Source organism: Puccinia triticina, chromosome 12A (assembly GCF_026914185.1).
Source record: "Puccinia triticina chromosome 12A, complete sequence".
NCBI classification, from domain to species: domain Eukaryota; kingdom Fungi; phylum Basidiomycota; class Pucciniomycetes; order Pucciniales; family Pucciniaceae; genus Puccinia; species Puccinia triticina.
Window position 1 is genome coordinate 3,071,249 of NC_070569.1, and position 24,549 is coordinate 3,095,797.

General features: G+C 46.8%; 4 protein-coding genes across 4 annotated transcripts; 1 reads left to right on the forward strand and 3 right to left on the reverse strand.

The window, feature by feature from the left end:
• Positions 1-692: 692 nt before the first annotated feature.
• PtA15_12A268 (uncharacterized protein) lies at positions 693-7,361 on the reverse strand (the record flags this gene model as incomplete). The annotated part of the gene is made up of 13 exons (XM_053161859.1): positions 693-735; positions 807-817; positions 925-992; positions 1,064-1,414; positions 1,521-1,944; positions 2,093-2,523; positions 2,624-2,765; positions 2,859-3,116; positions 3,206-3,415; positions 3,504-3,792; positions 3,926-4,380; positions 4,466-4,694; positions 7,357-7,361. 13 exons carry the CDS (start codon positions 7,359-7,361, stop codon positions 693-695), a joined length of 2,916 nt encoding a protein of 971 aa, XP_053025835.1.
• An 8,446-nt stretch (positions 7,362-15,807) lies between these two features.
• Positions 15,808-16,758, reverse strand: PtA15_12A269 (uncharacterized protein; the record flags this gene model as incomplete). The annotated part of the gene is made up of 3 exons (XM_053161860.1): positions 15,808-16,274; positions 16,358-16,527; positions 16,613-16,758. 3 exons carry the CDS (start codon positions 16,756-16,758, stop codon positions 15,808-15,810), a joined length of 783 nt encoding a protein of 260 aa, XP_053025836.1.
• A 192-nt stretch (positions 16,759-16,950) lies between these two features.
• On the forward strand, positions 16,951-19,885 carry PtA15_12A270 (uncharacterized protein; the record flags this gene model as incomplete). The annotated part of the gene is made up of 9 exons (XM_053161862.1): positions 16,951-17,002; positions 17,069-17,124; positions 17,198-17,286; positions 17,358-18,270; positions 18,348-18,507; positions 18,613-18,949; positions 19,032-19,364; positions 19,478-19,649; positions 19,715-19,885. The coding sequence occupies 9 exons, from the start codon at positions 16,951-16,953 to the stop codon at positions 19,883-19,885; spliced, it is 2,283 nt and encodes a 760-aa protein (XP_053025837.1).
• Positions 19,886-23,988: 4,103 nt separating this feature from the next.
• Positions 23,989-24,535, reverse strand: PtA15_12A271 (uncharacterized protein; the record flags this gene model as incomplete). The annotated part of the gene is made up of 3 exons (XM_053161863.1): positions 23,989-24,083; positions 24,252-24,397; positions 24,483-24,535. 3 exons carry the CDS (start codon positions 24,533-24,535, stop codon positions 23,989-23,991), a joined length of 294 nt encoding a protein of 97 aa, XP_053025838.1.
• Between the last annotated feature and the right edge of the window lie 14 nt (positions 24,536-24,549).

Here is a 24,549-nt window from a genome sequence, read left to right on the forward strand (position 1 = left end):
TTCATATTGCTATCCCTCCAAAAAGACACGAAACCCAGTGGTAGCATAAAGCCACTAGCTAGTCTTCTCCACCTTGATTGGATTGTGTATCAATCCAAACAACACGCAGGAGTTTTAAGCTGTCCCCTTATACTGATTGGTTGGAGAATAGAAGAGGGCTGGACTTATTCTTGCCTTGATGACCTTCAGCACAGCAATATAATGTTATACAAGCACCAATTTATTGTGATTACTAATTAGACACCACTTCCCCGTCCAGCTAAGCTAAGCAAAACAGAACCGCCCCTACACAGATATCTTTATATTTATTTATGTATATAATCAGGATGTCGATGTGTGTACAAGAGCGAAAAACAAGCGGGCCGGGAAGAATAACCCCTCAATCACAAAAAAACGGTCGGTTTGTTGATATATATATATGTTTACCAGAATTATACAAAAGATGAAACAACAAATCATCCTCTTTCTATCTTCTATGCCCTCCTGACCTCCTAAGAAAAAAAAGAGTATTAAGTGCGTCAATCGTGCGTGTGTGTGGTGCACTTTGCTGCGGGGCTCTTTCGGGGGTGATATGTATATGTAGCTGTTACTAAGGGGAAGAAAAGAAAAGAAATATATAGATATGGATACGAAAAGGTAGTCGATAAGATAATAATGTTTGATGGGTCTTTTTTCAATGTGTGTGTGGGTTTTTAGAATTTCCAGTCGGCCGGTGTTTCTTCAGCCCAAGTAAACCTAAGGGAAAAAAGACGGATAAATAAGTCCACTGGTCCGCGTACCACCGCTCGAAGAAAGAAATCGCTTACTTTTCTTGCAACTAGAAAAAACAGAGACGCGCGCAGATAGAAAGGGGGAGTTAGTAAGAGAGGATACGAGGGTCTCAGCGAAGGATAAGGAGAGGAGAGGAGGAATGAAGAACTGAACTGTTTTAGGGAAGATTTTAGCAGGTTTGATGCCATACTTACCCGCCCAAGCGAACGTAAGTCTAGGGTCTACAACAAATGAACGCCGACATGGCAAGGTTAAAACAGGGCGCATCGAATAGAGAGGAGAGAAGACGGACCGATGTAGTTAGTTTTCGAGGTTCCGAGACTGGTTTCCTTGCCGTCATCGCGGTCCTTGAGGAGGGTCTTAGCCACCTGGATCTCCTTATCGAGGACGGCGATGCGCTCGATGAGGTCTTGGGGTGTCTTGGGCTTAGGCTCGATCTTCTGCCGCTTGGTGCGCATCTTCTCCGCAACGCCGTCACACGACGCGAGCTCGGCCGCCTTCTGCTCCTGCCGCTCTGCCACCGTCATCGCCCGGTACTTCTCTAAGGCCTTCTCCATCGCCGTCGGCTTCTTGTCCTTCCCTTCCTCTTCTTGCTTTGGCTCCTTCGGGGGCGCATTCAGCTCTTCTTCCAACTTAGCATACTCTACAGAGTCGCAGAGAATCCAATCGTTAGCTTGCTCATTCTTGCAAGATGACAGACTGCCACCACTAAAAACCATTCTGGTTATCCAAAAAGAAGAAGCACTTGCTTTTGATAATAGTGTCCCGCTTCCTCGTCTCGGTCGATTCCTCGTGCTTCTCCATCCATTCCTCATCGATATCCGATTCGTCGACCTCATACAACGCGCGAGTCTTACGGTCGAGCTCATGGGTAAGTAGACTGAGTCTCTCGAGACGTCTGCGATACTTGATCGCCCGAATCTTGTCGACACACTTCTCCATCGAGGCGCCGTGGGTCTTGCTGACGGCCTTCTGATGGTTACAGAGCACGGCGACCTGCCGATTGGCCTGGTTGTAAGCCACGATCTTCTCCTTCTCAGTCGCCCCTGGATCTAGCAGTCGCATGTTCTTCGCCAACTCTTTTTCAAACGTTACCGACGCGTTGTACGTACGGAATACTTTCGCCGTCAGTCCTTCCATGTAGCTCGAGAGATGCTTGTTTAACGTGCCTGTCTGGATACATACGCCCAGCCAATCAATGAGATTACATCAGTTTTTTTTGTTTTCTTGGTGGAGCTCCTTTTTTTGAGAGAGATAATCGAGTAATATTGCGATCGAGGTTCGATAGAGCAGAGGGAGAGAGAGAGGGTTGAAGACTTACGGTCAGTCGATCAAAGATCTTGTCGCTAGGATGGTCTTTGTTTTTCTTGAAGATGGCGAGATTTTTGAAGACGGCTTCGTCTACCTCAAATTTATTGAAGAACCGGATTGAATCTTTGCCCAAGAAGTCGAAGGTGACAGTACGGGGAGGTTCGAGAGTGACATGGTCAATTTTGAGACTACAACAACCGACGGTGTCGGCCTCGTCTTCAGTAGACTTCTCGTTACCCGCTCGCAACGCAAAGTTGTCGATCAAGTACATCGCCGTCGCCCGTTGTCGGACAGCCATCATCCGGTCTTTGAGCTTGGTTGTGTAATCTTTCCGGATCCCGACGATGTAGTCTTTAAGCTTTCGAGCTTTCTCAAACTTTTTAAAATCTGACTGGCTGCCCAACGAGGATCCGGCGGCGAGGAAAACGTACTTTGTGTTTCCTTTCATATAAATTTTTAATACAAGTCAAACTTCAGTTGGTCATCGAAAAAGAGAGAAATCAATCAAAATAGGATCTTCCAGGGAGAACGTTGTCCATACCATTGATATTTTCATTCCAACAGGCCAACCAACAGGCTGTATTGATATGTACCACGGCAGCCCACTCGTGCCCTGGTGGTGGTTCAGGAACTTTGCTTTCGGGCCCACAATTGATAGTAATGTCTTCGGCAGTGACTCGTTTCTAGACGCGAGGATCGGGATCAGTGATCTGGTGACCAAACCTTGGAAGCGGAGAGGTGATCAGACAACAGCCTGATTGAGGGAAGCTACTCACCTTCAATTTGCCCGTCTTCGGATGTTCACCTCGACCCCTAAATAGGCCGGGCGGTTCGACGCGGAAGGCGCCGACCTTCTCCTTTTTCCCGTTCAGCAGACAAGTCCGGTATTTCTCCTCAAGCTCGTTTTTTTTCTTGCGGAGTTTCAGCTTTTCTTCGGCGGTCAATTTTTTGTTTTTCTCTCGCTCAGCTACGGCGTAGTCGAACATCGGCGTGAAGTCACACTTTGAGAACTGGGTAATCTTCGTACCGTCCCTCTGATGAACCCAACAACAACAAAAACAAAAATAGTTAGTTTGATGAAAAGTTAACCCCAGGATGTGGTAGGTGTGATCCGGACACTCACAGGTGGATGTTTCTTTAATACTTCTAGCCAATCTTCAAAGAAGTTGTTGCGAAAAGTAGCCTTCTGGACATGATCGCTGTTCAGCATGGAGCCAAAGAAGTAGGCGACTTCCTCCGATTCTGGAGGCAGATCGACGTTCTTGCCGTTGTACTTCATCTTCACGTGGCCAGGAAGGGGTTCGTATTCGGGAGGGAAGAGCACGCCGTTATGCTGTGGAAGTAGAACGGAGCGATACACAAAAGGTCAATCGTCTGACATACCTCTGAGGGAGGAATGGTAGGAATGGTCAGAGACCTACTTGGAGCTTGTCCCATTTCTTGACGCCGTTGTTGTTTTCATGCTCCGACAATTTGTACCGCTCCGCAGCTTGAGCTTCCGTCTCTTCTTGATATCCTAGCTCGTCGTCGTCATCCTCCTCTTTCTTAGCTTTCTTACCCTTCGGCTTGGCTGGTTGTGACTTGACGGGCTTTGGGGCAGCTTTCTTGGCTCCTCTCAAGTTTCTGGTCGGCTTAGGTTTAGGGGTGTTTCTTTGAATCAAGGGTTGCGCGTCATCCGACTCGGATTCTTCTTCTTTCTTCACCTTCGCACTGTGGTCAGTATCAAATCGACAAGGTTGGTGTTGAGTGGGTTGAAAAGAAGGAGGTTGAAAAATGTGTGAGTTTTTGTCTCTTTGCTGAATCCGGCGTAATGCAATATCACTATAGAAGGACGAAAACAAACCTGGCTCGCCGTTTGTTGGACGTGCTGGGAGCAGTGGCGGGGCCGGGTTGACGAGAAACCAGGGGTTGGTCGTCGTCGGAAGATAAATCGGGTTCGGGTTTGATCTTTTTCTGGGGGGACTGGGAGTTTTTCTTGATCTTGGGTAGTTTGATAGCCTGTGTGGTTGGGACTTCTGTGTTTGTTGTGAGAGTAGTCGAAGCGCTGCTCTCGTCGATCGATCGTTTCGGCGCCACGGTCGGCTTGTAGTTTGAGTTCACGATTGGTTTGTCATCATCGTCGTCGACATCGCTGCTGTGGACCATCTCATCGTCTTCTTCTTCTTCATCATCATCCACTGCAGGTTTTCCATCGTCCAGCTCGTTCTCATCCACACTAGATAGGCCGGATGATGTGGGTGGGGGTTCTGAATTAGGGGTTGGCAGGGCTGGTTTGGAATCCGATTTCGAGCGTTTGGCCTGGAGGGGTGGGTGGATTTGATTCATGGTGGCTGGTTAGTTTTTCCAGCTGTTTTCGTTTCGGAAGGGTGGCAAGGCAGCTTACGATGGGGGTATCCTCTTCGGAGGATGACTCGGAGATGACCCGTTTGGCGGCTGGTCGCCCGTTGGTGCTGGTGACCATCTTGGCCATCTGGCTGGCAGGGGCTGGCTTGGTGTGGCTGAGGTTGTTTTTTTGTGTGCTGGGTGGGGTTCTTGCTGGTTGGGAGTGGATGTTGGTGTGTTGGGTTCTCCCTCGGATCTTGAAGTGGCAGTTGGCAGGTGGTGGTGCTCGTCTGGCTTACGTCGGGCGGCGCGCAGATTACATAAGCAGAGAGATGCGCATACACGCAACTTCTTCCCGCCAGAGACTGGCAGGACAACTATGTATTAGCACCAAAGACAACGACGACGATGTCCTGACTCCTCAGGATATCAACAGCATCGCAACCAATTCCACTCCATGGGGAAGACCAGCTTGGATGATCGAGAGAGGGGTGTGAATCTGCAATATCCGAGGCAACCTAATCAATATCAACACGGCCATGGTTGCCAACGATCGCCCGAATCCCCAAAACTTGTGTTTCTTGAGTCTTCAGGCTAGATTGGTACTTATCAGATGAGAAAAACTTAGGAGCGACAAATGGCAACAGCTTGTTCGGCTCCATCGATGCAAAATTGAAAGCTTTGAAACAACCAGTTTAACCAACAAAAATGAGGGCCATCAAATTAATACACATCTTCAATCAATGGTTCACACGTAGCGTAGTCAACCCTTGAGCCATAACCCAAACCATCCCCTGAGCTTGTTCCAGTCTAAACACAACTTATCATCCCTCCCAATTGAAAATGTGCTGCCCAGCTTTCTGTAGATATGTAAATACCCATGTAGCAGGTTACTGACTAAATACATAATCAGATCAGATGTGGTTTGTATGCTTCTGAGTTGGTGCAATCTATGACAGTCACATTCACCAAATTCTGTGATTGGTGACATTCAACCAATGATTGATAGAAGGGGTGAGTAGTGCCAAGTGAAGCACTTGGTGCTCATCTTTGGTCAAAGGAAAATGTTCAAGGCTGCTTGGAACCACAAACTCACTTTTTGGTTTCTTTGAAATCACCCAAAAAACAAAAGTTAAGCATCATGTCTCCATCCCCTGTCCCAGATCCACCTCCTTCGCCTACAGGATTTCTACCAGAGACACCCCAGTTGGCCGTTCAGATCACCGGACTCCTTTACAGATTTCTTACCAAAGCAGCCTTGGAAAAAAACCTTACACGTGCACTCAACTTTGAACAAATTTGGCACATTTTAAGCAACACCATCCAACTCCAGACAGCTCTTGCTGAATTCAGCGCCAGCATAAACACTCAAGCATAAAACACTAGTAAAGATAAAAAACAAGCAAAACAGAAACTAGACAGGAAAGTCTGATTTTAGAAAGGATAGCCAAACACTTGGATTGGTTGGAACATCAAATGATGGTCACGGCTCCTCCACCACCTGCAACATGGGCTTTGGTTGCTAGAGATAACAACAAGAAGAAAATGAATCAATCAAAAGGGCAGCAAGTACCATTGGCACCCCTGAAAACTGAAATAAACAAATTCAAGAAGGCCAGCTTTGTCATACATACACCACTGGGATTCACGGCTCTAGACCCAATGACAGCTCTGTAAATCACTACCAAAATCAATGTGATGACCTCAATAAACACTACTTCCAACTTTCAAATTATCAAGGCAGCCGGTATTGCAATACTTCCATTAAAAGATCTCAAAATTTACACTAACACCCAAGAACAAACCCAATAGCTCCTCACCAACAAACATACATGGATGGAGCTAGTTAGCAGCAACCTCAAAGCTTTTCCAAGTTGGTTTCCAGTAATCCTCCATGCTATACCAACAAACTTTGATCCAACAAACCAAACCCATCTTCATGAATTAGGTACTCAGAACCGTATCAACCCATCATTGATTCAATCAGCCCAATGGCTGGGTAACCCAGTAGGCAAAGGGAAAAAAAAAAAAAAAACGGCTTGATAGTACTACAATTACTCAATAAGGAGATTGCCCTCAAGATAAAAAAAACAGGACTCTTTCTTCAAAATGAACTCTACTAGGGCGCTGTGGTGGTAAATCCGGGTCGGGGACCTGAATTGACCGCATGGATTGGCGGAGGTTGCGGACTGCGGATTCTGCAAGGGTGGCGCGGAAGATGTCTTTGAGGCGGAGCGCGGAGTAATTGTACACAGCGCGGCGGCGGTGGAGCTGGACTCGACTTAAGCGGGCCGGCGCGGACTGGCTAGTAGCGGCAGTGACCGGGGGAAGCCATGGCAGCCAAAGCGGGCTTTGTCAGCAGGCGTAGCTGGGGCGGAGGCGGCGTGTGGGATCCCGGCAGTTTAGGATAGACAGCTGTCAGGGGCAAGGAAGCTAAGGCAAGAGGAGTCCAACGGTGGGTGATGATGTGCCGCAAACTTGACAGGAGATCTGCATGAGAGCGGAATGGACAGACAAGGTGCGTGGTTGTGGGAGTGAGGCTTGGCGGATTGCGTGTGTGAGAGGCAGGTGGAGGAGAATGGTTTCTTTCTCTCATGTTGTGTTCCCTTTTCTACGGAGGGGGGAGGGAGTTTCCCCCCATCATCTTATTGTTATGATGTTTACGGATTTTGCTTCATTCTTGTCATTACTCTGGCATGGATTACTTACTTGGGCGGAGTTTCTCCTGTTGTGTACTTCTTGGCGGATTTTACTGTTGTACTGCGGCTTTCTACGTGTTTTGCGGTTATTCTATACATTACTTTTACCTGCGTTTACAATTACTGCGCCTCATACCTACTTGCGGAGCGGAGCGGAGTTCTACAGATCACCCAACTTTACCCAGGAATCATCTTGGAGCGGCAGTGTCCTGCCATTTCTACGCAAGGACCACTTTTTTTCACCACAGCGCACACCATGTATGATAGGTCCCTCAATGTTTTTGCTGCTGGAAGTTAGGTCATATACTCGATGGTGCAAAAACCTTGCCACTCTCACTGCAAGAAAAACTCTAGAAACTGCTTGCAGTTGAGATGCAAGAGCTCAAGGCAAGCTGTGCCTCATGCATGAATCAAGCACTGATTGATTCCATGCACATTGCCTCATTTATGCAAGAGTGAGTGTAGGTACAAAAAACTGAGCACAGGAGTTGATACCTGTGCAAATTCCCCTTTCATGTGAAAATTCCCCTTTCATGTGCACATACCCCTTTCATGTGCACATATCCCTTTTGCATGCATTCACCCCTTTCATAATGTGTACATAGCCCTTTATGTGCACATACCCCTTTCATGTGTGTATATCCCTTTCATGTGCATGTATCCCTTTCACAATGTGTACATACCCCTTTCATCATGTTTTCATGATCCTTTCATGTTTACATGTCCCCTTTGAGTTGTTTAAATCCCTTTCAATACCCCTTTCATCATTCAGGTTTACATACCCCTTTGATTTTTACATATCCCTTTCATGTGCAAATACCCCTTACTGCACATCCCCCTTTCATGCATGAATACCCCTTTCATGCATACATACCCCTTTCATCATGTGTACATATCCCTTTTATGTGTTAATACACCTCATCACATTCCCCTTTCATGTGTACATATTTCTTTCATCTGTACATATCCCTTTCATGTGTACATACCCTTTTTATGTTATTCTGGCTGGATTCAATGGCGCATGGAGTGTTTAATAAAAGAAAACAAAAGGGTGCTCAGGGAGATGCTCATTTGCCTCAGCCTACTGCATGAGCACTACAGCATGTTCAACATTGAAATGCTGAACAAGGTACACACTTGATCAAGGTGCACCAGCACGGAATTTGAGTGCTTGACTCCAGCTTGAGCTGAGCCTTGATTGAAGCTTGCTGCATCTCAACTGCAAGCAGTTTCTAGAGTTTTTCTTGCAGTGTCTGCAACAAGTGCAAAGAACCACACAATTCAAATGCTTGTACCACAAATTCAATGGGCCCCATCAAATGCTGTAACTGCATTACTCAGGAGAAGATATCTTTGGCAAAGCCGGTCAACTCACTGGATGAAAAGTTTGCTCACCCCCCTTGGTTGAAATCATGCCTGCAAATGAAGCAAGAAATCCAAAGCCGCAAGCGACAACATTGGAACACTTGATAACAAAAATCTTCCTTCTTCTTCCTCTCACTTTCATACTTAGCTGCTTGATTAATATCCAATCCCAACCCAAAAAAATCCACATTTTGACACACATGGTTTCTTTTCAAGGCGTTTAAATGCACCTTTTTGTACATATAGCAAATATACACTTCATTGTGCAATGTCAAATCATCAAATCTACAGTCAAATCAAATCTACACTTAAAAAATGTCTTTTGTAGAATTCTTGGATGTTTTGCAAATTTTCCAGTTTTTTTATGCACTTACCTTCAAATTAAACTTCCCAAAATTCAGGCAAACCTTGCATCCAAGTTTTTTAAGCACACACACACAAAAATCCAAACCTAACTTTAAACCAAACTTTGAGATTTACTTCTGCCTGGGATGTCCTTATGTAACAACCCAGCACTTGGTTGGCCCCTCCCTCCCCCCATACTGGCAGAGGGAAGCGACTAATGGTCATAGGCAGTGACTGATAAGGTAAATAAGGCACTCCAGTTCTGAATATGAACTCAGTTTTTCTCCATCCCAACTCCCAGACCACCCACTGGAGGATGTTGGCTCTGGGGGTGGATTTGGCCTTGGTCCTTGTCTGACATCTGTCAAGATGCAGTATGTGCAGGGATATGACCAATATGGTATTGCCCTTAGTCAACAAAACCAGAAAATTTGAGAAATTATCCAAGATTTAAGAAAAAGATATTGATTTGTCTAACCAATATGTAATGCTCATCATCAGAGAAGGTACATACTACATAGGACTATGGATACAACCAAATCATATGGCTGTTTGGTCCCATTATGGTATGCACAAAGATGATGTGAATGTCCTTTTTTGGCCTTAAAATTAAGCACCTCAAGTGTATGTGTTAATTCCTGGAGAAGGCAGGGTAGCAACTAAAACAATATATGAGTCCTGAGAGACCATGCTCCTCAGTTGCGCATCCTTGGCTTATTTTTGACACCCCCCTTAGCACTCAGTACACCCCAGCTTGCTTTTGTGGTGCCCCCTGGCATAAATCACCGCATTTAACCCTTTTTCCTGCCTATCTTACAGGCTGAAAATTCCTGTAACTAATCATGATGGACACACACACTGTCAGTATATTTGACTGGGATGAAGTCAACCCAGTTTAACTGGGATGCACTCAACCAATTTAAAATGAGTTGATCTCATCCAATGAAATATAAAACCAAGTAGGGTGCCTTGGATTTATATTTCATCAGTTAAGATCAAACAAGTTTAAATTTGTTGAGTGCATCCCAGTTTAACTGGAATAACCTCAACACAGCCAATTATGCTGGTAGTGACTTGTGCTGTAAACTGCCAAATTTTCTTGACTTCAATAGCTGTCATGGAAGTGACAATTCTGTGAACACCTATACACAGTCACTGTACATGTGACATTCACCACATATGGTGTTCAAAGTTGAAATTTATGCATGCATAAATGCCTCAATCATCAATTATGGTGTTCAAAGTTGGTTTGCATAATTTTATGCATGCATAAATCATAAATTCATAAAAATATCTTGGTGAGAAAATTTTGTATTACATAATCAGACAGTCATATCCCCTGCAAAAAAGATTTTATGATTTTATGATTTATGCATGCATAAAATTATGCAAACCAACTTTGAACACCATAAATTCATAAAAATTTGTTTGCAGGATCTCATCCATCTGCTTCTGTAATCTTTGGCAGCGGTTTTATGAATTTCTGATTTACGCATTTGTGCATGCATAAATTTCCACTTTGAACATCATAATCACGGTGTTCAAAGTTGGTTTATTTGTGCATAAATTGTATACTCTTGAAAAATTTTCAGGACAGTGTAACCTGTCCTGCATTTGGATCCACTTTTTGCATGTGGTGAATGGTGGGCACACAAAATGTATGAGCAATCCATTGAGGCTAGGCATGGGACACATGTGTATGAATGGGTTCCAAATTTATCCAAAAGTCTGGATGTTTGGTTACCCTCATTTCTAGGGGTTTTCACTATTGCTGGGACGCCAGGTGACTAGTACATTGCAAAAAAACTGGCTTACAGTTGACATGCAGGATACTCCAGCCTAGCTGCCATTGTAAGTCCACCTGTTTACATAATGACCTTTTTTGGCACAGGCACAGTCACTGACACACTGCTCATTGTGCACAGTGACTGTGCATTGAAATTTGGGTTGAGTTAAACTTTGAGAAAGTTTGGAGCAATACCACAAGCTTCTTTTGAGATCCTGCATGTCAACTGCTCCCAGTTGACCCAGTTTTTTTTGTCAGTGGTACACCTCACATACCCACAGGACACTGCAACTTTGAACATTTGGTCAACCTTCTGGGGAATAATTACACCAAATGCCAACTTGGAAGACAAGAAGATTGGTGTAGCTCATTGGATGGTGTTCCTGATAAGTAGTAGAGAATACTGCATATCTGACTTTATCCCCTTACTTATGCCTCTCCATTTTGTCTCAGAATTGTTTCCTTCATGTCTAGAATCAATCTTTTGGGGTTCTCAAAGTTGCAACATAGCGGCATATGTCATGAAAACATACAACCTTATTTGCAGGGACTGTCAAATGCTTCCCTGCAAAAAAGGTTTGCATGGCAGTATGTCACATTTGTATGTTTTCAACTTTGAGAACCCTAATTCTCACACCTTGTAGTCTTTGAATCCTGCGTAGTAGAGCTTACTATTAGTGATTTTATCTTCATGTGTAGTCTCCTACATAGAGAGTGTTTTATTCATTGTTGTTTTTTATTCAATTTTTCTCAACCACATCTTTGTCACATGCATGTACTTTGGTTCTCCTTTTTTTCCCCTGCACCCACCTTTAGAAGAGAACCACATCCGTTGAGACTGCTCCTCATTTTCCCTCTGTTGTTTGTCCCAGTCTCTGATTTTCGAGCTTCTGACTTTGAACAGCTTTGAACCTAAGTTATAGCTTCAACAGAGTACTTCCAGTTTAGATCTACAGACCCTGCAGAACCAGATCTGTAGTCCCTGGGACAGCATTTTCCCGCAAAAATTATGGCTTTCTGGCTGCAGATCTGGTTCTGCAGGGGGCTACAGATTAACAGCATCCTCCAGTCGTGACCCATGGGACCAGATCTGTTTTTTTCCCCTTCTGCTCATGTTTCCGCAACTGGCTGCGCAGCAATGGCACAGTGGCAGCCTTCTGTTTTCTTGCCCACATCGTTACAGCTAGCCCAGAAGAGCTTGCGACTTTGACCGCGAGCTCCGCAAGTTTGTGCCGCAGCGGCGAAAGTTTTGCGCAGCTGCAGAGGCCCGTGCTTGGGGAATCCCCGGGGAGCCCGCAGGTACATAGCGCCACCGATCCCCTGCCACCCACCCCCATCACCGCCGTCGCATCCACCACCATCCAGCCACCACCGCCGTCGAATCCACCACCGCCGTCGAATCCACCTCAGCCATCGAATCCACCACAGCCGCCAGACAGAATCATCCGGCCATCGGAACGATTCAACGCAGGTGAGTATTTTCTGTTTATCATTGATGCTATCGGGAGCACGCAAGCCTTACTGATAACGTCCGTGAATTATCTAGCTTGAGGATGGATAACGATGAACGATCCCTTTCTCCCTCCGATTACAGCGAATGGCTCCACCACCCACTGACGCCACCTGCGGACCGACACGTACCCCTGCCGTTCGATGGGACTGCTCAACTGGTCACGGAGCGCAACCGCCGCCGTGACGCCTTCATCAGAAGTCAGCGAAGAGCGTCGCAACTGGACCCATCCCTCTTTGGCTTACTCGCAGCTTCCCCGGCCACCAGCCAATCCAGCCATTCGGGCTCCTCTCCCTCTCAATCAACTGCGACTCAGTCTCGACAACACAGCCAGGTTCCTTCCAATCGTCAAGTCTCCACCTTTGGCCGCCCCGAGGTTCCGATTTAAATCGAATTCCTCCTATTTGTCCCCAGACCCAGCCCACCTCCGATCAACTCCCGCAAACGCCGAACCTCAGCCGCACCTGTTGGCACCCAGTACCAAAAGGCTGAATCAGAGCCTGGAAAGCTGACACTCAGCTGGGACACACACAACTACGATCTTGAAAGGTTCAAGGCGGACGCAATCCTCTTAATCGAACACGATGAAGACAAGGGTCTTGGAGTATATGCCCGAGAACTGGAATCCGAGGGCAGCATTGTTTGGAATGCTATCATCCCAAATGGACGCGCATTTGCAGCAGCCCAAAAGAAGCGACTGGATTTGGCCGAAACATTTACGCAGTTCCTCCTAACTGCTGAGGGCACTCCGGAATCCCGTCAAATCATATGCCGCTTGGTCCGCAAAGATCCAACCATCTTGGCTCAGGTACGTGATTTTTTCTGATCTATCTCAATCTCAACGAAGTCGGAATGGCTCATCAACCACATTTTGTGTTAAATTTCAGAAAGAGTCTGCTTATAAGCACCTCCGATTAATGCACACAGGTCCCAGCGCGGCGGAAGACCCATCCAAAGGGCCCTCTGCGGGTGCACAGGCAGCGGCTACCCTCACCGATTTGGTCACCAACCTCAGCTGTATCCACGAACCCGCTCAACACCTCACTGGAAGTCACGAGACGGGGGTTTTCATCAATCCTGAGAACCCCAACGAGTTCTTCCAAATGACCCCAAAAAGAACCGCCCTGTGGGCCAAAGCTATTGTAAGTTATCGAGACTATTTGAGACTATTAACTATTCAAGCTCTCTATACTGACCATTACTGCCTCCGATCCCATGTAACAGAGGAACAACCCCGGCGAAGTGACCCTCGGGGTTCCCCCAAAATCGGATAGCTTTCAATTCAAGACCAAGGACGACATGCCGCCGCCGCCGCCGCCGCCTCCAGTTCCAGCGCAACCACCGACTCCCGTTTCGGCGGCCGCCCTCCAATTCCCAAACTCGTTTGGAGTCGCAATGCCCCACGGCATGATTTTCAACCCAATGCACATGGCGCCTGCAAGCTCGATGGCCACCAGGCAGAACATCCCCGGCACCCCAGATCATCCAACCCAAGCCTTATCCCCATCAACCCCTACCCACGACGACAGCAGCATTGAAGAATTCCTCCGATTCGCCTACGTCAACCCGGAATCGCCCAAAGTCCGCGAGGGGATGAGCGCCCTTGGCATCACCCATTGGACCATGTTCAAATGGTTCAAGGCAGAAGAGCTCGCAAGCAAAGGGATTCCCGAAGGCCCGGCTCGATCGATCGCTTCCTCTGCGAAGAAATACTCCCATCACTTGATGAGGGTTGCGACCAATAAGTAGAATCACCGACCAATAAGTAGAATCACTTATTGTATGTAATCATAAGTTATTTTTTTAATCATAAGTTCATTTTTTTTGTTTTCTCTCTGATCCTCACACTCTTTGTAATCACCAATTGGTTTTTAGTTTTTATTTTCACACTCCACTCGCTTACTTTGTAATTATAAGTTATTTCACTCACTCACACTTGCTTACTGTGTAATCATAAGTTCTTTTTTTTTTGTTATTTCACTCAAGTTATACATTTTCACCTCCATCAAGCACGCCATGTCGCCGTAAGGAAGCCTTCAGGACGCTGAAGGCTTTCTTGATTGGGTTCTTGTCGGGGGAATAGGCCGGGAGATACACAAGGAGACAGCCATGGTCGTCGACGAGCTGTTCGATGTTGCCGTTGTGATGTATCTGGGCGTTGTCCATGACTAGGATGCTTCGGGGTCCTGGGTATGGGTTCATATTGGGAAGCTTCAAAGATCAAATGGTCAGTGTTGGATGGAAGCTGAGGTTAGGATCAAGGAATATCTGACTCACCAACACGTGCTCCAAGTAACACTCAAAATCAATGCGCCTGACGTTTTCGGGCTGCACCATCACTGCAACGAGGCCGCCAAGGTCCACGGTGGGAATGAGGTTGAATCAATGGGTGGCTCGGGTTACAACCAGCCGGGAGGTCCTCTCGCCCACCGGAGCCCAGCCCCGAGTGCGTATCACTGCGTCCAGACAAACCCCGCTCTCGTCTTTGAAAGAGAAGTGTTAGTAAGGGATTGGGAGGGATCACCCAGAGAGAAGAAAAAAGGATAAAAATGATGACCCACCAGTGAAGACAAGCCATTCAGGGTCAAAGTTGGCCATCAGGAGAACGTACTTTGCTCGTTGAGTTGGGTCTTGATTTGCATTTACCTTTCTCATGGTTTTTTGACTGAGGTGGAGGCGTCCGTGAAGCTCGTTTGATATAGTTTGTAGGGAGATTTGGAGGTTACATTGTTCGAATAATGACTGCTGGATCTCTTGAAGATAGATGGTCGGATCATTGGTGACCAACTCCGAGAGGAATGCACGTTCTTCTTTGCTGAGGGCTAACGATCGACCTCTTCTTTGATAGGTTTCCGGGTTGTTGACAACGGAGCGAGTTGCTTCGTAGAGACTACGCCAGCGTCTGAGGGAATCGGAGCTGACCTCGGATCCATTTGACATATTGATATCGGCAAGGGGTTGTCCATCAAGGGCCGCCCGAACGACGATGTATTTGAATGCGGCAGTATACCTGACATACATAGTTCTTGAAGGGGGGTAAATATTGTCAGATTGCAGTGCTCATTGAGGGTAAGATGAGATATGGGATGATATGAGAAAGAACTTACAGTTTCAAACGTCCTTGATTCACGGCTGTGGTGGATTCGACGGCTGTGGTGGATTCGACGGCTGTGGTGGATTCGATGGCTGAGGTGGATTCGACGGCGGTGGTGGATTCGATGGCGGTGGTGGATTCGACGGCGGTGGTGGCTGGATGGTGGTGGATGCGACGGCGGTGATGGGGGTGGGTGGCAGGGGATCGGTGGCGCTATGTACCTGCGGGCTCCCCGGGGATTCCCCGAGCACGGGCCTCTGCAGCTGCGCAAAACTTTAGCCGCTGCGGCACAAACTTGCGGAGCTCGCGGTCAAAGTCGCAAGCTCTTCTGGGCTAGCTGTAAATGAAAAGGGCTGCCGGAGAGTAGCTGTGTGGATCAATTATTAATAGGATGGGATACACCATCCACTTTTGAGCTTGGGGAGAGAAGCACACAAGAATAGCGAGATCTGAGCAATCCGTCACAAGACAAGATGAAGGAGTAGAAAGCATTTTTAAAACTAAAGTATGATAAAACAATAGTAGAAGATTAACAACAAGGAAACTGAAGGCAGCAGTGGGGATTGAGCAGGGAGCTAATCACATGATAAACCTATGAGGATTATCATTTTTTACGAGGTGATTTTTTCTGTGAAGATTTGGATGCTCGTTTGGCCTGTTTCTTAACCCTTTCGATTGTCCGAGTAGCTTTGCTCTCATACGGGATCTTCTTCTTCTTGTTGATCTTACTACTACTCTTGACTCTATTACTAATCGTCTTCCGTGACTGTGTGGTATCAGGCCCGTCCCGGGATTTTCGAGTGGCTGCGGAGGAGGAAGAGGAGGATTGGATGTTGTGGAAGTTTCGGTCAGGGTGGGGCTGGTAGTTGGAGTGAGGCTGAGGATTGGTAGGGTGGGCCATCAGAACGGTATGGTCGACTTCCAATGGCTCGATGGTGACCGTGGTGGTGGTGGTCTGTGATGGGCCGGAGACGACACCATCGTTCGACCGTTCGACAAACTTTTCGACGGTCCGTGCCGGCCTCGGCTGATTGCTTGGTGCTGTACCCACCTGTCCCTCAAACGCATCGACTGGCAGTACCCCACCAGAGAGAGCCAGATCAGAAACGACATACACGGCTCGACACAAACATATGATGGATGGGTGGACTTACTGCCATACCACTCGGTCTGCTGATCAATCGCCTCCTTGATCTTCGACATTCGGGCATCTTTCAACTGACGTCTAAACTCTAGTTTCTCCTCCCGTGCTTTTTGAGCGGCTCGTTCCTGAGCAGCAAGTTTACCGGCCTTCTTCCTGGCCGAGAATCCAGTAAGATACTCACTATAAACACATTGCAATCATAGAACAATCAGCGACAGGACTTGGGGTGAGCACGTAGCAATTCATTTAGGATAGTTGTACATACTAGCGATCCTTCTCGTCGTATTCGACCGCGTGAGGCCGACGGACAGTCTTGGAGCCGCCTGAACTGCTTGTTTTTTTCGAGCTCGATGGTTTCCTGTTTGACAGCTTGTTCCTCTTGAGCCATTCTTTTGAATTCGTGTGGGGCATCGTTCAGTCCGAGTTCAGCAGTCGTCCGGTGGTTTGCTATGGAGTCGGGTATGTAAGAATTATATATCCGCGGAAGCTGGAACATGTGTCGAGTCGAGTTGGGCAAATCCCGGAGTGCCCGCGCCCCGCGAGCCCGGGCACGGGAGATTAGTTCGGGACACGTGCGAGCTCTGGAAGTATCCGAGGCTAGCCATGAGCGAAAACAAGACAACACAAGAAGACAAGCCAAAACGGCGCAGATATCGTATGTTAACCGGCTCAACTACACATAAGCAGACCAGTAGCTGACTAGATCCCTCCATCTTTACAGGCATCCCTCGTAGCTGCGATAGATGTAGGAGTAGCAAAGTGAAGTGTGTTGTTGAAGTGAGTCGATGTCTTTTGGCCTTGATGATATATTTCGCTGCTCAAGGTGTCTCATTTCGCCCTTCTCCATCAGAATGACCGCTGTCATACTTGTACCAGACTTGGTCTAAAATGCACGTTTGCCGATCCAGGCAGTCTGAAGGAAAGGCCTCCAACGGTCAAGTGCGTTTTTCCTCTCGCCAAAGTAACTCCGCTAGCCAGGAGCTTATGTACTGTTGATCAAAAAAATCTAGAGACGCCGAGCAACTTACGGCCCGTATCAGGTCATTGGAGCGCCTCCTCCACGCGGTCGACCCTACACTTGACCTCAACAACCTGCCCGACCTTACTCGTAATCAGCCCGTTTCGCATACCCCAGAGACGCTCCCGTTTCCCACTCAATTGCCCACCACCGCAAAATCACAAGCAGAATCTCACTCCGCTCAAACTGTCTTACAGGACTCTTTCCAATCTCAGCTTTCAGCCGTTGTTACTGGGATTCATGGCTTGCGAATTCCGTCAAAGCCTCATGTCACTGACATTCACTGGACTCAATCAGATAAAAGCCAACCAACGTCCAAATTCGTTGGGGCCAATACATCAGCCGACAACTATGTCGGACCCAATTCCATCCTCAGTATAGCCGAACCAGTGGCATACGGGATTCCCAATTTTCCTAGGGACTTGCGCACACGGTATCCGGTTGATGATTTTCTTCGCCTTCGTCATGAAGAACATGTTTCGAGAACAAATTGCTTTTATCCGGAGCCTGATCTGGAGCTCGATCTCCTCAAGATTTACTTTCAGCATTTCCACCCGCTTGTCCCAATCATTCATCCGACAACATTTTATCATCTTCATAAATCTGGGCTCGCGAAGACCGACCGTACATTCAGATCTCTTTGTCTGATCATGTTTTCCATCGCCAGTAGATGGTCAATGGATCCTAGGGTTCAGTTCGACTTGGCTGGGAAGCCACAGACCTCTCGACACTTTGCTGGCTTGCCTTTTGGATATGCTAGTTACATAGGAGTGTTTCAAGCTGGCTACGATGGCACTAGCCTTTTCCGCTTGCAGGCTTATGTCCTGCTAGCGATTGGTTCACTTGGTGCATGCCAACCTGCGATCACCTGGTTGCTCGCTGAGCAGGGTCTGACATGTGCACAAGTGAGAAGAATTTTATTCTGAAAAAGTTATGAACATTGTATGTGACGAGTGCTGATTTTGTTTCTCCCCCTTATCAGGAATGCGGCGCTCATCGGGAGGTTCACCATATTTGGAACGCTGATCCTCTTCAGGACTACCTACGGCGTCAAGCTTTCTTTCAGCTGTACGAAATTGCTCACAGAGCTAGCCATTCTTTACACCGGAGGCCTCTAGTGGAGTATGATGACTATGATCTGCGTCAGTGGCACCTCATTATTCTAAGCTCCTCCCGCTTGTTACGAGCAATTTCCACGCAACCGGATAAAAAACGATTCCTAAAATTTGACCGCTCCTCCACTGTAGAACCAATTCATGCACAGCGTGGAGATCCATTAGGCATCTTTGTCAATCCATATTCGAGTATCAGTCCCGCTGTTCATGACGCATGCGTCGCGTTCGACGAGGTAAGAGTATTGATGTTGCGACTTGGCACGCTCCGGTCTATGCTACCCCTCCTTTTCAAAATGCAAGCTAGTACGAAGGCGCCCGGAGGAGCTGGAACAATAAAATCCTTAAAAGCACTGGTTGACCAGCTCGATCTCAATGCTAGAAAATGGTTTGACAAGGTGCCTCCGATTTTTAAACGCCCTGATATCCACGGCACTGGCGAAATGTTGGTATTTGCGGTACTTGTCATCACGTGAGCCGGTTCCATCTCGATTTCGTGTCGAGTCTAATCAGAATATTGGTCTAATTCAACTTGTACACGCTGCTTTTCTAAGTTGCTATGGCAAATTTCAGCTTTTGATACACCACACTTTATTTCACTACCAAGGCGATGATCTCGACCGCAAAACGGCGAGCCCCAACCCGCACATCAATAGATGTGTCGAGTTTGCGATTTCGTCGATCCAAGCCATAAACCAACTGCGGCTTCGGAAGCTGTTGACCGCGGGATTTTATTGGATACCCGGCGACCTCATCTTAACTGTCGTTCTGTTGGCTTGCTCAATCAGGAAACAGAGGGAGTTCATTAGTCCCCAGGACAATCAAGTAAGGCGCGATAACATCCTTCTGGCCATCATGATCCTAGACGATCTGGAGCTGGGATCTGGGTATGTACTTGCCTTCCTCTTTTAATTCATCTTTGTCTCTCCCTAAGTGAATATTACAATTTCGAAGAAAAGAAAGCTTGTTAACAGTTTCTTTGCGTTATTTGACACCTCAGTGTCCATGCAGCAGCAGCGTATAGCAACATGTCAAAGATAATTTTTGGTCTACTGGACGCCGAGAATCCCTCAGTCCTGGACTCGTTAAAAGCACCACTCAAACACCCGGCGCAGTTTAAAAATCAGGGTTTGAATCAATCCCCTCCCTCGGACCCTGTTTCGGCCTCACCAGTGAGCCAGATTAGTCGCTCAGACTCTATTGCTGTGATCTAACCATTACCCAGCATGATTCTCAGGACGTGAGGAGAGAGACGTCCTGGGACCCAGTCGAAATCTCCGATGTCGCGGTCGATGCTACTGCATTGAATCTACCATTTTTCACCACTCTTCACCCACCCCCTGCTTTCCTTCCTGCCCATGCCCCGTCGAGTCACCCAACAATGCCTCATCAAACTCATTTGGGCTAGCTGGGGTGAAGTGACTCAAGGCGCAGGCTCTATCGGTGGACACTTTCTTCAAGTGTTGCCGTTCAGCTCACACAATCCAGTCCTGGTCGTGGTCGCGTAGCGTATCAGCGCTATCTCTTGCTTACACTGTCCAATTTCACAAAACCATTTTTCACCTCGCTTGAGTATTGCAAATCCCCTTGCCTGAACCCCGCTCTGGACCTTGAAAATTCTATAGATATGTGTGATCCACTTCATCCAGCATCTGCTCTACTAGACATTGATTTTACCCCTGACCTGTCTGCTTTTCAACACGTCTTTATTTGATTTTCTTGTATCCCCGTTCTTGACCACATCTTGTAGGCTCTATCTACTAGGTTGTTTATTCTTGTCATATTGGAGCATATGTAGATGTAGATACCAATAAAATCAGAATGCTACACGACGGGGGTACTTCTTGCCGCGCGGCCGTGTGGATCCGACGGGTTGCATCAAATTTGGGAAACCCAAGTGGAATTCAGGAATTGTGGGCACCCCGTCGGAAAAGGACAGAGGTGTGGATTCCTCATCCATCCAATGGGAAAAATGCATGGATTCCATGCCAGGTCATGGACTCCCGGTGGAGTCCATGAGCGCACAGATCTGTGATTGTGGAAACCACACTTTCACTTATTTGCTAAATATGTGCTTTCCATGGCTGCTCTGATCGGGCAGGATCATGCTTTTAACCATGCTTGTATGCAGTCATGACTGTTAATTGCTGGTCTCATCATGCCCTGCCCAGTTAGGTTTTCTTTGACTTCATATCCATCCAAAAGGCCAAGGTCCTCGATTCGCCTCCCGTCATCATAATGCGAGCTCCTCGAAGCCTGCCCTCCCCTCCTCCGAACTCCTCCGAACTCCTCCAAACCCCCTCCGAACTCCCCCTGTCCAGTCTCTGCTCGACTCCATGCCTGATCAGAAAAAAAAAAACTGCCAAGCCCGCCACCCAATACCAACACGCTCCTCTCAACCCGCTGTGAGCCCTCGTCAACCTTTCTCAACCACCTCCTGACTATGGACCCGGTAAGTTGCGCTCCGAGCCCCGGCTCTCTCGAGCTCGAGAAAAACCAGGCAGCAATTGATCATGTGCATGCTTTACTCTCCAACAGTCTCAACAAAACAAGGTACATATCTCTCTTTGGACACATTATCCAAGCTTACAAACCCAGGGAAGTGTGTGTATGTTGATTACCAGTTGATCCTCAACCAGTTTGTTGCCCAACAAGACATCAAGACCCGGCGCCATGAGCATCTCCTAGGCATCCTTTCGAGCAGCTTGACTCCCAAGACCCTCGGCAGCATTGTCAGACTGCCCTCTCTCAAGATAACCAGCCATGCAAGAAGCAGCAGCAGCAGTTGAATGGTTGGGCAAAGGATGCGGCGGATGGGGAGACTCATCTATCTACTCGCCATCCTTGCCCTTGTCTTTGTCCCCTGGCAGTGGCACCCATCCAGAGCTTCCCTTGATCACATCTCTATCCGTCTCACATTGCAATCCTTCATCTCATCCCCCCCCCTCTGCTTGTTTTTTTTTTCTCTTTTTTTCCTGTTGTAAAAGTGTGTTTTTTGCTATTCTCATTTGTTTTTTTTATCCACAATAATGCAGCATCTGCTACCCTGTGGGTGGCAGCTTTCAGTTCAGCTACATAGTACCAGTTGACCCAAGATTGTCGGAGAGTGACCCAATGCTCCTGTCATAAGCCAGGGCAGCCACGACCCGTCTAGTGTTGTTTGTAAGACAAGGAGAGCTCGCTGCCTCCACGGAATGCCCGTGGCTTGCGTGGAATCCACAAGATAATTCCGGCGAGTCCACCCTCATGATTCTTGGTGTGGCCCACGTGGGCGTGTGGACTGACAGCCGCTGGTCCGCCCCCTGCAAGGGTCAGCCGTGGAATCCTTGTCAATTCCGAGTCAGTCCCGTGTGGAGGTACTCCCTGGGTGTAGAAATGCACTGGCTACTGCGGAGGTGTATGACTAACTGGAAAGAATGCAGGTAGGAGACTCATGATTCCATAACATATCTGGACATATTTCTTGAGGATTTATGCTGGTAGTTTCTTTTCCATCATTATTGAAAATTAAATGTAGAAGTTTCTTCAGTGATCCTGAACCTACCATGTGAGGAGTCAGGACCCATGAGCCAGTACTGTAGCAGTTTACTAATGGTCTTTGAGTTGAAAGGATAAAAAAAAATTTACAAGCAATCAAAAGCATCTTTCAGAAGAGAGGCTTCAGCTTTTGTCAGCTTGCAAGCTTAATTTTGCAATAAAAAGTAGCATTTGAGTGATACTGAATAACAGGCACTTCTTTGAAACTGCTACAAGCCAATAAGCGGGGTGAAGAAATAGTGGGACTCAAAGTTGAGGGCAAGAAACTTGCATGAATTTTGGCAAGTTGCTCTGCACATAAATCTATGCAAGCTGAGTTGCCAATATTCATGAAAAGTCACCATAGCTAACCCAGGCTACTCATGAAGAACAACAATTCAGGAGCGGTTATGATTAGCAAGGAAGCCCAGTTAAATGAAAATACCAAACATATTGAAGTCCGTTTTCAGTACGTTCTTGAGCTAGTTTCAAAAAAACAACTCATCATGCAGCAAGTATCTACCCATAAAATGATTGCCAACGGACTCACCAAACCGCTTGGCTTTATCAAGTTGGAAAGTTCTCAAGCCCAACTTCACCTTACAGATGCAGAGTTAAGGAGGAGTGTCAAATGAGTAACTCTGACATGCTGTGGGGTGTTAAAGATTTAGCCATGGATGCATAGTTCATATGCATTTTTCACCGGGTGAATTGAGTTTGAGCCACGCAGGCCCTTGTGCAAACCTCAGACTCAAGAAGAACCACAATCCCCAAGCCGCTATTGCATCCACTTTTGATCAATCCTATCACTGCCAGCACAATTGGCTGGGTTGAGGTTGTCCCAGTTAAACTGGGATGCACTCAATCAATTTAAACTTGGGTGATCTGAACTGATGAAATATAAATCCAAGGTACCCCCCTTGGGTTTATATTAAATTGGTTGAGATCAACCAAGTTTAAATTGGTTGAGTGCATCCCAGTTAAACTGGGATGACTTCAACCCAGCCAAATATGCTGGCAGTGTATCTGCTAATGTTCACTGGGGAAAAAAACTCAAGAAACTGCTGCCAGTTGACATGCAATATTACAAAGGGTGCCTTTGTAATATTGCATGTCAACTGGCAGCAGTTTCTTGAGTTTTTTTCACAGTGATTGATTACATGAACCTGAGTAGGGTGTTTTTGTGTATGTAACTGAATGATGTGTATTGAAGGGGGTTGTAACTTCTGATCCAGAGGGGTTTAAGGTGTGTTGTCCATGGTGTCCTGTGTAGTTTTGGCTGTAGAATCCAGTGGTGCCACATATGAGAAAGAAGAAAATTTTGAAATGGGCTAGATGAACCATAAAGCATACCACACTGGCCTTTTGGGAAAATTCCCAAAGTTGACTCAATTGTCTGGGGTGTCTTGGCATACATGTCCCCGCACGCCAAAAAAGGATGATGTACACAGGTTTTTAAAGGATGGCGTACACACCTGTGTACACCTTTTTTGGTGTGCACATACTAAAAATTTGGTGTGCATTTAGCACGACTTATGCTGTCTTGGGTCGGCCAGAGACCCAACCCATACACCATAGACGCAAAACTCCAAAGTTTGTTCAAAGGTGCTTTGAATGAAAATCAATTCAGTTGGGACATTGCCAACTGGGTGAAAATCAAAAATCTTGCATATTGTCCAACTAATACTTGAGTTTTTTTTTTTTTCAAATGCTTGTTTAAAAAGATGGATTAATGCCCATTCAAAGTTTCTTCGAACTGAAATCTTGAAAATGCGTCCGTGGTGTATATACCCGACCCGGACCCGACTCCTCATTAATGGGTTCGGGTTTGGGCAGTACATTAGCAGTTTTGTCCCGACCCGACCCAGTGCTCACGTTGGGTCGGGTATGGGCACCATTTTCCGACCTCCTCTGCCTGATTTCTTCTAAATGGATTTCTTTCTCTCAAAAGGTTAAGAAAAAAAATCACGACCCGTTTACATCCCTACTTTAACATCAGTTTTTTCCTTGGATCAAGTTTGATAGTAACGATTCAATCTCTGCCGAAGACTTTGCTTGTTCCAGAGAGACTTGTTTTTCGATCCCATATTCTGAGTTCCGTCGAGGCGGATCCCGAAGCGAGTGGGGAATCATCGATTGGGGAAAAGTCGATTGCCATGGATACAGAATTGGAGAAAAATGTTTTAGATACAATCAATATGTACGAACCTTGTAGCATCAATAAGGGAGGAAAAGGATTCAAAAGGATATATAAATACCAAATCTGACAATAGCCCGAGCGGGTGTACCAATGGACGATTCCCGGAACAAGATCGGCAGATCAGGATTCGACGATTTGATTGAGGAATAGTTTGCTTGAATAAAGGATTTGACTGGATTTGCTTGAGTCGGGGAGAAATGGAATCTAGGGCAAGAATGTAAAGAAATGCCAATACAGCGGGTTAGAAACAACCAAGCAAATGCAGAAAGCCAAAGAATTCATAACCAACCTGATTTCGCGGACCGTTGAAGGCAGTGCTTGTCTGAGGATCGATGATGCCATGTTGCTAGTCGCAA